Source organism: Pecten maximus, chromosome 5 (assembly GCF_902652985.1).
Source record: "Pecten maximus chromosome 5, xPecMax1.1, whole genome shotgun sequence".
Lineage (NCBI taxonomy): Eukaryota > Metazoa > Mollusca > Bivalvia > Pectinida > Pectinidae > Pecten > Pecten maximus.
Window position 1 is genome coordinate 34819536 of NC_047019.1, and position 12704 is coordinate 34832239.

A 12704-nucleotide genomic window follows, 5' to 3' on the forward strand; every position below is an offset into this window, starting at 1 on the left:
CTTGTACAAGGTTTCCGTGCACTTCTATCTTTTGTTCATATTTTAACGATTTTAAGTTAGAATTACGGTTTTGTTTGCATGACGATAATATCTGCCCTTGTTAGCTATCCTGGTGTTAAGTGATATCTGCCCTTGTTAGCTATCCTGGTGTTAAGTGATATCTGCCCTTGTAAGCACCCTGGTGTTAAGTGATATCTACCCTTGTAAGCATCCTGGTGTTAAGTGATATCTGCCCTTGTTAGCTATCCTGGTGTTAAGTGATATCTACCCTTGTTAGTATCCTGGTGTTAAATGATATCTGCCCTTGTTAGTATCCTGGTGTTAAGTGATATCTACCCTTGTTAGCTATCCTGGTGTTAAGTGATATCTGCCCTTGTTACCTATCCTGGTGTTAAGTGATATCTGCCCTTGTTAGCTATCCTGGTGTTAAGTGATATCTACCCTTGTTAGTATCCTGGTGTTAAGTGATATCTACCCTTGTTAGCTATCCTGGTGTTAAGTGATATCTACCCTTGTTGGCTATCCTGGTGTTAAGTGATATCTACCCTTGTTAGCTATCCTGGTGTTAAGTGATATCTACCCTTGTTAGCTATCCTGGTGTTAAGTGATATCTACCCTTGTTAGCTATCCTGGTGTTAAGTGATATCTGCCCTTGTTAGCTATCCTGGTGTTAAGTGATATCTGCCCTTGTTAGTATCCTGGTGTTAAGTGATATCTACCCCTGTTAGCTATCCTGGTGTTAAGTGATATCTGCCCTTGTTAGCTATCCTGGTGTTAAGTGATATCTGCCCTTGTTAGCTATCCTGGTGTTAAGTGACATCTACCCTTGTTAGTATCCTGGTGTTAAGTGATATCTACCCTTGTTGGCTATCCTGGTGTTAAGTGATATCTACCCTTGTTGGCTATCCTGGTGTTAAGTGATATCTACCCTTGTTAGCTATCCTGGTGTTAAGTGATATCTACCCTTGTTAGCTATCCTGGTGTTAAGTGATATCTACCCTTGTTAGCTATCCTGGTGTTAAGTGATATCTGCCCTTGTTAGCTATCCTGGTGTTAAGTGATATCTGCCCTTGTTAGTATCCTGGTGTTAAGTGATATCTACCCCTGTTAGCTATCCTGGTGTTAAGTGATATCTACCCTTGTTAGCTATCCTGGTGTTAAGTGATATCTGCCCTTGTAAGCACCCTGGTGTTAAGTGATATCTGCCCTTGTTAGCTATCCTGGTGTTAACATCTATGATAAATCCAGTCTCTTATGAAAGCAAATATTGGTGGCAAACTTAGTTTCCACTTGTATGCCGACATACAGCATGGAAATAGGGAAGTAGGACAATAATCATCTACACGATTTTATCCTCATTGTAGTTCATTAAAATTTTAGTCACTCACGTGTCTTTTGAAAATGTGCCTATAGCTCATAACCTTGTATTTTCTTAAATTCCAATTACAATCCCAATGGAAAATAATATTTTCGAAACTAAGTAATGAATGCGTTCAACGTACGCAATGGCTAAGGAAATGTTCTGAAAGAAGAAAAATCTTAAGCAAATGATGAAGCATGGTAACAAACTTTTTTTTCAAATCCAATAAATGGTACAGGTCTATTTATAAAATGTCGATGCTGGATTACTATGCGTGTAATGTTAAACCACTAGTCCATCCGTGATTTGTAGGACCTTTGCATGTAATAATAGAAATAAAAATAACGTAAAAATGTAATACTGAAATCTAATCCTAAGTTCATTGTACAGTTATCAAGTTACATGGAGAGAAATTATCATGTTATAGGTATTATTGTTGTCTTATTTAAGGATTAACATCAATTATTTTTTCTGTTATACAGTCATAACAGAAAAAACTGGAGTGTACTCTAAATAAACCGCGAAGCGGTTTATGAAGAGAGTACACTCCAGTTTTTTATGTTATGACTGTATAACAGAAAAAATTATTTATGTTAATTCTTATAATTTAATTTCGTCTTATACACACCAAGATATTTCGCTTTCTTTGGCGAACTCTTTTCTGTGATAAATTATTACCCAACGTTATCAGCCAATCAAAAATGACGTTACATTTCGCAACGTCAAAAATTTTGTTATGGAGGTATAACAAAATTATTTCAGCCAATGAAAATGCGTGTTTCATACAAAATTAAATTATAAAGTAATAATGTCATTATTTAATGTTTGATATTTGAAAAATGGTTTGCATGCAACTGCTATGACTGCTATATGTGCCAAAGCACATTGCAAATAACAATGTCTGTGCAAAACAAAACAAGGATGTATAGTATTGCAGCAGCAATACAAAGTCCCCTGCCTTATCCAGGAGTGCAACTATTTATTTCCCATTTTTTAAACTACGTGTTATACTGATCACGTATACCAAGTTTCGTTAAAATCAGAGAAGTACTTTAGGATTGTCCGGACACGCCTCAACCAATGAGAAGCCGGCGGACATTTTGAAAATTGGTTTTTCGAAAAACAAAATGTGGCATGCACAACTACATGTTATACTGATCATGTATACCAAGTTTCATTAAAATCGGAGTAGTACTTTAGGAGGAGTTGTCCGGACAAGCCTCAACCAATGAAAAGCCGGCAGCCATTTTGAAAAATGAATTTTTAAAGAAAAAAAATATAGGATGCACAACTACATGTTATACTGATCATGTATACCATGTTTCATTAAAATCGGAGTAGTACTTTAGGAGGAGTTGTCCGAACAAGTCTCAACCAATGAGAAGTCGGCAGCCATTTTGAAAATTGGTTTTTGGAAAAAAAAATGTGAGATGCACAACTACATGTTATACTGATCATGTATACCAAGTTTCATTAAAATCGGAGTAGTACTTTAGGAGGAGTTGTCCGGACAACTATTGCGTGACAGACAGACAGACAGACGGACGGACAGACAGACGGACGGACGGACAGACAGACAGACAGACGGACGGACGGACAGACGGACGGAGGGTAAACCTATAGTCCCCCCGTTTTTCAAACGGCAGGGGACTAATAAAACAAACCGACAAGAGTTTGATAAGCTAGGCTTTGATGAAGCGCTTTTGGAAATACGCAAGCTCAAAGAGGACAGAAAAAACTACCACATCAAATTTAAAAGTACTGCAATGATGAAACGTCAAAATTAACTGTTGGTTACAGGGGGAAAGCGGATATATACGGACTGGAATTTTCAACAGTGTCTTTACAGAAGAACAACTGGAAATAGGTTTAACTAAATAAGCTTTTTGAAATGAACCGATTGTCGGATTGTCATGAAACTACATAGCTTACATGTATCTTTGAGATTATGTAGGTAAAGTTATATACATTTTGTGTATATGTTTATTTATAGAATATTGTGGCATTTTCCTTATTTTGACAATTTGTCCCTGCATACCAATGATGCTTCCAATGTTGGAATTTTGAACTAGAGTACTGTAGTAGATTATTGTAGTTGGGCGTTGTTATTTAGTTATCTGGGTCGATTTTCGTGGTGTTACAGAATGCAATTATTAATTACTGTTTGTTTGTTTTTGGTTTTTTTTCTACCAGATTTCGACTAAAGTAATACACAAACGGATTTATAATGGAGTACATGATAAAAACGCTTAATTACGTACGAGACCTATGTCAATGCATCCGCCCTATAGATTTTTAGAGATTATTCTAGGACTACTGTACATTCCATTTATTGGAATTTTAGCCATAATGATGACATCAATTTAAATTGTAAACATATCTGTGCGTCATTGCGAACGCAGCACTTGAAAAAATGAATACCATTTTGAAACCAGAGACTTATAACAATATATAATAGAAAAGATTTTTAAGGATTGTACCTCATTTTGACTGCGTATACGGTAGTATACTCGCAGTTGGCAACGAACATATAGTACCTCATTTTGACTGCTTTACGGTAGTACGCCCGCAGTTGGCAACGAACATTTCCTATGGTTAGCGCGTTAGCGTAGCTACGGCAGCCGTGGTTGCTAAGATAATATAGTTCCAGTGAATCTAAAGACACCAGTATTGTAAACAGAATTAAAAGAAACAACTCAATATTTTTGTTTTATGTAACGTCCGCTCTCCATAACAGGGACGTGAAAGTTCTTTTTGGGATGGTTGTGGTGCGATAAACATAATTCAACACAGGATATAAAGTTTACTGATATTTATTAATCCACATGAAAATCCCGAAAGTACAATATAATCCAATGAAGTTCCATCCATCTTCCACACTATCGCCGGCGCATTCACACTTAACAGTTCACACACATTTAAACAAAACTAAGTCTACATATTTACATCCTAAATATGTACATCCAAACGGCACTAAGTCCGTTTAGACTGAAAACTACTGGAGAACTCCTTATGCTTTGATTGATTGATTGATGGGGCTTAACGTCCTTGTTCCGGTTATAACCGAGCCTAGGACACAACTCCTTATGCTTGATTGATTGATTGATGGGGCTTAACGTCCTTGTTCCGGTTATAACCGAGCCTAGGACACAACTCCTTATGCAAAACGTGCAAGTCTTTTTATATCCCCTGAGAGTTAATAAATATGTGTAAATTGACGATGTGGTCAATTGACCAATCATGACCTTTACCCCGAAATATGGGCGTCTCTAAAACCCTATAACGTCATTTTTAATTAAAGCCCTATGCACTGACCACTGGTCCCACGGACCGTGTGCAACATATCCATGACTGACTTTCAAGTGCTACAGTTTGGTTATTTGACATAGACGACAACAAATGAAAGCCGTTAACCTTAAACGGGTTAATTAACAACTAATCTAAGGGAAGCAACTCGCATAGATTTGGCTGACTATAGCGTATAGCTTTAACTACTCTAGGTAACTTTGAACACATAACATATAAAACTTGTCTATCTCCTAGTTCACTCCATTTATATCTTTAACGTTTTTAATTAGGCCTAATTGATATATTTACAATTCACAATTTCCGTCTCAGATTAACTATGGTTGTCAAGCACATCGTGTTTTGACACAGATTTATTAGTAGGCCTAGCTAGTGTTTAGTACTAGTGACGAGGTAAAATGTTCTCTTGGAACTGCACGCTTCAGCTATCTATTGTTAGCTAATTACCACGTGGAGAAGTTAAATATGCACTAATTTCCGCATTATTCTGTTCAGTTTTTGACAAAATACTCACTTGACGTTAGCTTTTTGTGCAGCGATCATCAGGTAACAGGACAAAACGTTAAAATTGCGTTGATCAGTCCTTTCAAAATGGCGCCGTCTAGTTGACGTTCCGATAACGTCACAAATAGACGATGTCAGAAGTTATGGTACCTATTCCCGCGCTTATTAATCCACTGAGCATTTTCTCACTGCGTATACACTAATTTATTCGCAGTTAGAGTTTTCTAAGCTGAAGAAGGGAGATGTGTACAGGTTTCAATTGGAACCTAAAGATATTTTGCGGATTCTTCAATCTCGTTTGCATCCCAGGCAACCCTTCTTAGGGATACTGTAAGCGGAGACGTTTATTATGTACTAAATATTTCAAAATTGATTAACCTGAAATAATATATCATGGCGCTATATAATGAGAATTCCAATATCAGAAGTATCTAGACTCTAGTATAGAAATTCTGTGAATGTGTGTATGGAATAGAACGCGCCCACTGGACCGGAAGTAAAAGTGGATGGTAAACAAAAATGCATTTTCCAGAGACCAAATAGACTATATCTGCAAATAATATGTAAGTTGTATGAACCTATAGGGTATCACGACTTACTGCATTGTATCGCCGCAGTGTTATTCCAGTTTGTGATGGAAAGTTTTAATGCAATTTGTTATTTTAGATAGCGTAACGTTGTCCTGCTACAGGTCTGACGATTATGATAATGATGAGTTGCACCTATCAGCCTATATCTGATAATGAGTGACCACCAGCGGGGAATAAGTGTCCAGGGAGATATTTGTCACGTCCAAGAATTTGTTAATGGAGATTTTTTGATATGTTTATCCATGCAACTAACTCTGTTGTAGTTTCTTTAAGGTGCTTCAGTACACTTGTCCCGAGAAAGATTTGAGAAATAACCAAACGGTTTGTAATCAATGATGAATTCGAACCCCTCCACAAATGTTTTGATTTGGTATATTTATTAAGAGATAGTTACAGAAACAGATATTTCAATATAGAATTATTTGAATTCGATAAAAAGACCTAGTTTATAATTGGTACCGTATATAATCAAAAACTAGAATTTAGAGAGTTTATCCAGAGACATATGTCTCTGGTTTATCTAAATATTTTTTTTTTTTGGTGAAACAGTTATTCTTTTTTGTGAAACAGTTACAATAATATCATTGTATTGGTCACACTATTAGTGATTATCTATGTCCTGCCAGGCTTGTTTTCGTTCAAATGATCTAAATAGTGTTGTATTGATAATTTTCATGATAAAAATGGGTATTAATATTCATGTAAACTATATAAACTGTCCGATTTAATCTTTTTGACAATGTATTTTACAAAAAAGCCTGGCACATGCATTAACACTAATACATTGATATTATTGTAACTGTTTCACAATTTTTTTTTTTCAGATAAGCTCATTAAATTTTTTTAGTTTACAATTATACACACAAAAAAGGTGTGTAAGTTAACCAGACATATTGGTAAGCGTGTATGTGGCTAACACGTTTATTCCTGCAGGTTTGTCTTAATTGACACAGACGACCTGGTTACTTGTGCATGTGCAGCTAGTCAATTTCTCTCAAATTTTCATGCAAAATTTGTTTGCCAATTACTGATCAACACCAGTCATTTACTGATATCAACTAGTTGGCATAAATATAATATTATATAATCTTTTATGATTCCCTTAATATATTTCATGATATTGAAAGTACAAGTGTCATGATCCACCTTAAGCTACAATTAATACTTGTTTATTACATTTATTTATCATAGGTGACTGAATGCCAAATATGTGGTTGCAGACTGGACTTGAACATTGATTTTCTGCTTGTCTGCAAGTCCAGACAAAATGGCAGACACTAAAAAGCTAGGCACTGCGAAAAGAGAAGAAGATTCACAAGCCAAAAAGGATAAGACACTTGCTCTTATAGAAGACAAAGATGATTTCATTCACCGTTTCCGTACACTTTACAACTCTGAGATCTTCAGTGACATTGTACTTGTGGTTGGAGACAATAGGTTCTATGCTCACAAAATTATGCTTGTCACAGCAAGTGAAGTTTTTGAGTAAGTTGTGTTTTACTGTATTGTAATAGCATTGTAATAATGTTTTAACTCCATGAAGTTGGATAATAGGGCTTTTTCTGTGGAATTTTTGGGGTTGTTCATGGACCCCATATGCATTTTCCATTGAAATTATTTAATATTTAAGTCAAATTCCTAAAATTTGCAGTTTACTCCTGAAAAATATTTCCCTATTCACCAATTTCCTTCCCAAATGAATGAGGTTATAGCAATATTAACTTTAATGTAAATTAAAATATTAATTGAAATGTTTCTTGTGTAGATTGTAATATCAGCTATAAGTCTCCTTTGCACAACCAGTTTATGCTTAAATCTCTCAGGATATTTACTGTAATACCATTGTCATACATCATTCATCAAATGCAAATATTGATTAAAATGATGATCTATTTATAATTTATATAATCATAAATAAATATCCAAATTGTGAAGGGTAAGATGTAGTAGATAGACAACAATTACTGAATTCAACTTTTTTTATTATTGTGTTAAATTGCATTGTATGGTATTTGTAGAGCTATGCTTAGCGAAGCAAGGTGGCAGGAATCAAATCAAACGGAGGTGTGTCTTACAGAGGATGAAGAATGTGTGTCAGTGTTCCCAGACTTTCTGAAGTAGGTATAGAGATGATTTAATTATCTTTTTAAATTGCATCTTCATTAACTTAATAAACATGTAATTGAAGATAAAGGTATCTAGTATATTTTCAGTCATTCCATCATTACCATATATTAATTTAACAACACTGGCTGATTCATCTAGTCCATAAATTCAACCTTTTCTCTGCCATCTTGGCAAGAGATAGATGGTAACAATTTCTTGTCATTCTGTGTACTTAGCTAGAATTTATTTCAATAGTAAGTATTGACCCATTTATTCTGATCATGTAGCTATAGGCCATTTGTTAATTTGTTACAAGCTGATTTTATAACTATTGTAAGGCCATTTATTTCCCCCTATTATAACACCCCATCGCCCACTCTCATTTTTGAAAAAAAGTACACTACCATGATTGCACCATCAATAGCAATAACACAATTATAGTTAAAGTTAATATAGGCTCCTCTGGTTTCAATATTTATAGGTAAAAGAAAAATGATGAAATATTACTAGAAAACGGAGATTTACCTGTCATCCATCAAATCTAAATAAAAGTGTCTCCTGCCCCTCCTACACAGATATTTCTGGAATAGCCCTTATTTTTATTTGCATTAGATTTACTACACTTGAGGACATTTTAATTGTGTATCAAAACAATTTCATCTCTTGAACAGGTATATCTATAGTGGTTCAGTGGAGCTAACAACATCCATGGTCCACAAGTTACTGATCCTAGCCGACAAGTATGGTATACATGTCCTTCATAAAACCTGTGTGGAGTACATGTCTCGTCACATCGTCACATCACCCGACACTAATCGCACACTCACCTGGTACCACTATGCCAAGGTAACCAACGGCCAGCACTTACAGGAGAAATGTTTAGCCTTCATCCTGTCAAATTTCAGCATTATCCAGAAGGCTCCTGATTGGTTAGATTTGACTGTATCAGTCATGGTGGAATTTTTGCAGAGTTCTGAAATTGTTGTGGAGGGTGAGTACCAACTGTGGATGGAGGTTGAGCGATGGATAAAGGCTGTGCAAGATCCAGATATTGTGCTAGAGAAGTTAAAAGCAGTTCTTCCTCATATGAGATTCACCATGATGGCCCCAGCTGATCTCCTCAAGGTAGAGAATTCGGATCTATATAATGACTACACTGAGTTGTTTGGAAACCGGCTGATGAAGGCTTACCGAGGTCATTCACTTCATACAAGTGATCTTATGAGTCACACTCGTGAGGAGCCCTACCGTAATTACCACCACAAATTGTACCGTATTTGTGATGAACTCAAGCTCCGTAGCTACATGGACACACCAAAGACTGAAAGCCAGCTTGTCACAAGTATGTTAGTGCCCATACATTTAAAGCCTTTCCCTATAGAGGTGGGAGATGGTAGCATTGTGTCCTTTGATGTTGCCTTTTATCCTCAAGGATTCTACCAGGCACATCCACTGTATGGAATGTATATGTCGCGTCAGAATGATAATACTGTACTGAATGTCTCCCGCACGTGTTCATCATCCCAGCACATTGTCGACTTAGATGTCACCCTAGTCATATATGCCTACCGAGAAAACATGAAGTACATTGCCCACAGCTGTAGGATATCACACCAGTTCAATAATAAGTCCCGTCATTGTAAGGTGGAAAATGTTATCCCTGTTGAACACTTTAAATCTAAGAAGTCGCCATATCTAGTCGGCAAAAATTTTGAAGCAAAAATTTTCCTGAAGATTCAAAACATTCAGCTGGATGAAAAGGAGAAGAAAGAGTAATGATAAAAAATCATGAAACATTCTATAGATAATCAAATGCTACAAAACATACTCGCTATATACAAATGTATATACTGTATGTGTGTGTGAATTCATAGATCTACAATAATTTCAAGTCATGACACTGAGTACAAAATTATTTGTGTTGCCTGTAAAAATTGTTAGTGCTTTGATGTTTTTAATAGAATACTGCTGAAATGTACTCTTTATTTTAACTGCCTCTTTATAAATCAACTGTTAATGTATACATATTTACGTAATTTTACTTTGATATTTTGAACTTGCTTTCATAGTATGACTTAAAATGTGTGCATCTTTTTTTGGATTTTGTACACTAAATTCTAATGCTGATTATGAAATCAGAAATAGCCTAATTTTCCTCTGGCCCTGACACCCAATTTAGACATTCTGACAGATAGATGTCTTTCACTTGGGCAAATTAGAGTATTGAGCAATCTTCCATATCTCACCCAATCATGTTCAAATTCATTGCATTAACAATACAATGTCCCCATATAATGCCAGTGTTCTGCCATTTTCTAATATGGCTGACAACAACAAAAGCACATGTACATATTCTTTTACTGCATAACACTTAAACACAAAACTATTTAAATGAATTGATTAAAACTGTTTTATTCCTGAAAATATGTAATTATCTTGCCTTGGAGGACTTTTGCTGATATACATGATTTGTTTTATACAGTTCATTGTTTAATACTAAATTATTCATGGTTAGTGATTTTTATACACCGTTAAAGTTGATGACCTCCGTCCGTCTGGCATAAACTTGTCCGGAGATCTTCTACATTTTTCTGTTGATCTCTTTGAAACATTGTTAATGCTTTATCATATATGGTGATATGAAGTAGCATTTCCCTGAACAGCACCTTTATTTACAACTTTTTGGACAGAATCCCAGGATTACAGAGGAGCAGCCGTCAACGGTTGTGTTTATATATAATGTATAAACTTGTTTCTTCTCTCTGCTGGATAACCAATATATAAGGTTGTAAGGGCAAGCCCATATAAATCATTCTGTCAAACATGATCTTTGTCCTGTCAGATCACTTTAATACCTAATGTTGCCAAGTTGTGAATTTAAAAATTTCACTGGCTGAAAATAAAAGCTGTAACAAAAATGCATTGTAATTATAGGGAGGGATTGTATCATAAGGTTTGTGTTGACACCGTACCCCGCCCCTTGTACTATAATAGCTAGTCATATATTTCCTACTTCAGAATCTATACTATTCCAACATTGACATAGATCCTGTAATGATATGGTGGTGACACTTAGTGAATTGGTTGTGACATACATGCTTATACAGTTGTACATTTGATCTGCATATTCCATTGAAATTCAGAGAATGCATCACATGTTAATTTGTGATACAATCTGTCATGTGAATGTGGATACTGTTACGACTGATCTAGTCATGATATATATAAGCTTATATATAGAGTCATTAATGTTCTAAAACTATGATATATGGCCTGTAAACTGTAACTGAAGTAAAATTCTTTAAAAATGCCTACTCACATCTATCAAAATCTGTGGTACAGACATATAACAATGAATATTTCTGCAAAGTGCGATATGGTCCTGTAGCATATATATACATTACCATTATACTGACAAGCTAGCACAAGACAGTTTGTCAGAAACGGATAATAACACCATTTATGATTACTGAATTTGTCAGAAACAACAAGGTATGATAATTAACACCATTTAGGCTTACTGAGTTTGTCAGAAACAACAAGGTATGATAAAGGATAGTAACACCATTTAGGCTTACTGAGTTTGTCAGAAACGACAATGTATAAGGGATAGTAACACCATTTAGGCTTACTGAGTTTGTCAGAAACAACAAGGTATGATAAAGGATAGTAACACCATTTAGGCTTACTGAGTTTGTCAGAAACGACAATGTATAAGGGATAGTAACACCATTTAGGCTTACTGAGTTTGTCAGAAACAACAAGGTATGATATAGAATAGTATAACACCATTTAAGTTTGCGGAGTTTGTCAGAAACAACAAGGTATGATAAAGAATAACACTATTTAGGCTTATTGAGTTTGTCAGAAACGACAATGTATAAGGGATAGTGACACCATTTGTATTTAAAGGATTAATTTTTCACAATAATTACCTGTGATGGTATATTTTGTATGATGTTGGTGTGGTGCTTTTTGTAACAGTATATGTATTTATTCTCCTGTGATGGAAAATATGTCTTGTATGAAGTTTATATATACATAGTGGTATTTGTTGTAACTATATAATCACTTGTAATGTCACAGCGTTGATAATTAGTGGTATTTGTTTAAGATTTTATTTTCACTTTGTGAATTTGTTTAGTTATCTCATTTCTATAAGTAATTTTGTTAGATGCATAGTTATACCTACTAATGGAATGACATGATATTTCATATACATGTATATACATGTATGCTTTGAATTGAGAAAGCTCTTTTATTAGAGAAACATTCACATTATATATTATATAATTAAATGAGTTCTGCATTGATTATATTGGTGTTTATGGTCCCCAGAATTTTTTTATCCCACACATACAATAAATATTGCTTGCTTATTGTTAATATATACTTGCTTGTAGTAAGTACTGTTATTTATTTCTAGTCATTATTATTGTATTGATATATAATATACAATAAAACTATTTATAAAAGAATAAAGTCATTGTTATTTGTTTTTGTTTATAAGGAAAATTTACCTAAGATTTTACAACCATATTGATTATGTATACAGCTTCTTATTTAAATTTCTTATTGATAACATCTCAGTGAAGCATTCTATCAATTTGAATCTTTATATTTTATGACTTGTAGTGTTGATTCCAATAAGACACATGGACTCTGAATAGATAATTAGGTTAGTTGTTTTAATTTTGTAACCTATGAGATCACCCATTGGTAACATGAATGTATATTCATACTAATGCTTCTCGAGTTAAGTGTCTTGGTTATTTCACTACTTCAAAACCTATTTATATGCCAGGAGTAAGGATCACATAACAGACACACAAGTGAAA

General features: G+C 34.7%; 1 protein-coding gene across 1 annotated transcript; it reads left to right on the forward strand.

Moving 5' to 3' along the window:
• The first annotated feature begins 5660 nt into the window (after positions 1-5660).
• On the forward strand, positions 5661-9674 carry LOC117327881 (BTB/POZ domain-containing protein 17-like). The gene is made up of 4 exons (XM_033885106.1): positions 5661-5733; positions 6952-7245; positions 7779-7877; positions 8538-9674. Exons 2-4 carry the CDS (start codon positions 7028-7030, stop codon positions 9640-9642), a joined length of 1422 nt encoding a protein of 473 aa, XP_033740997.1. The 5' UTR covers positions 5661-5733; positions 6952-7027; the 3' UTR covers positions 9643-9674.
• Positions 9675-12704: the final 3030 nt, after the last annotated feature.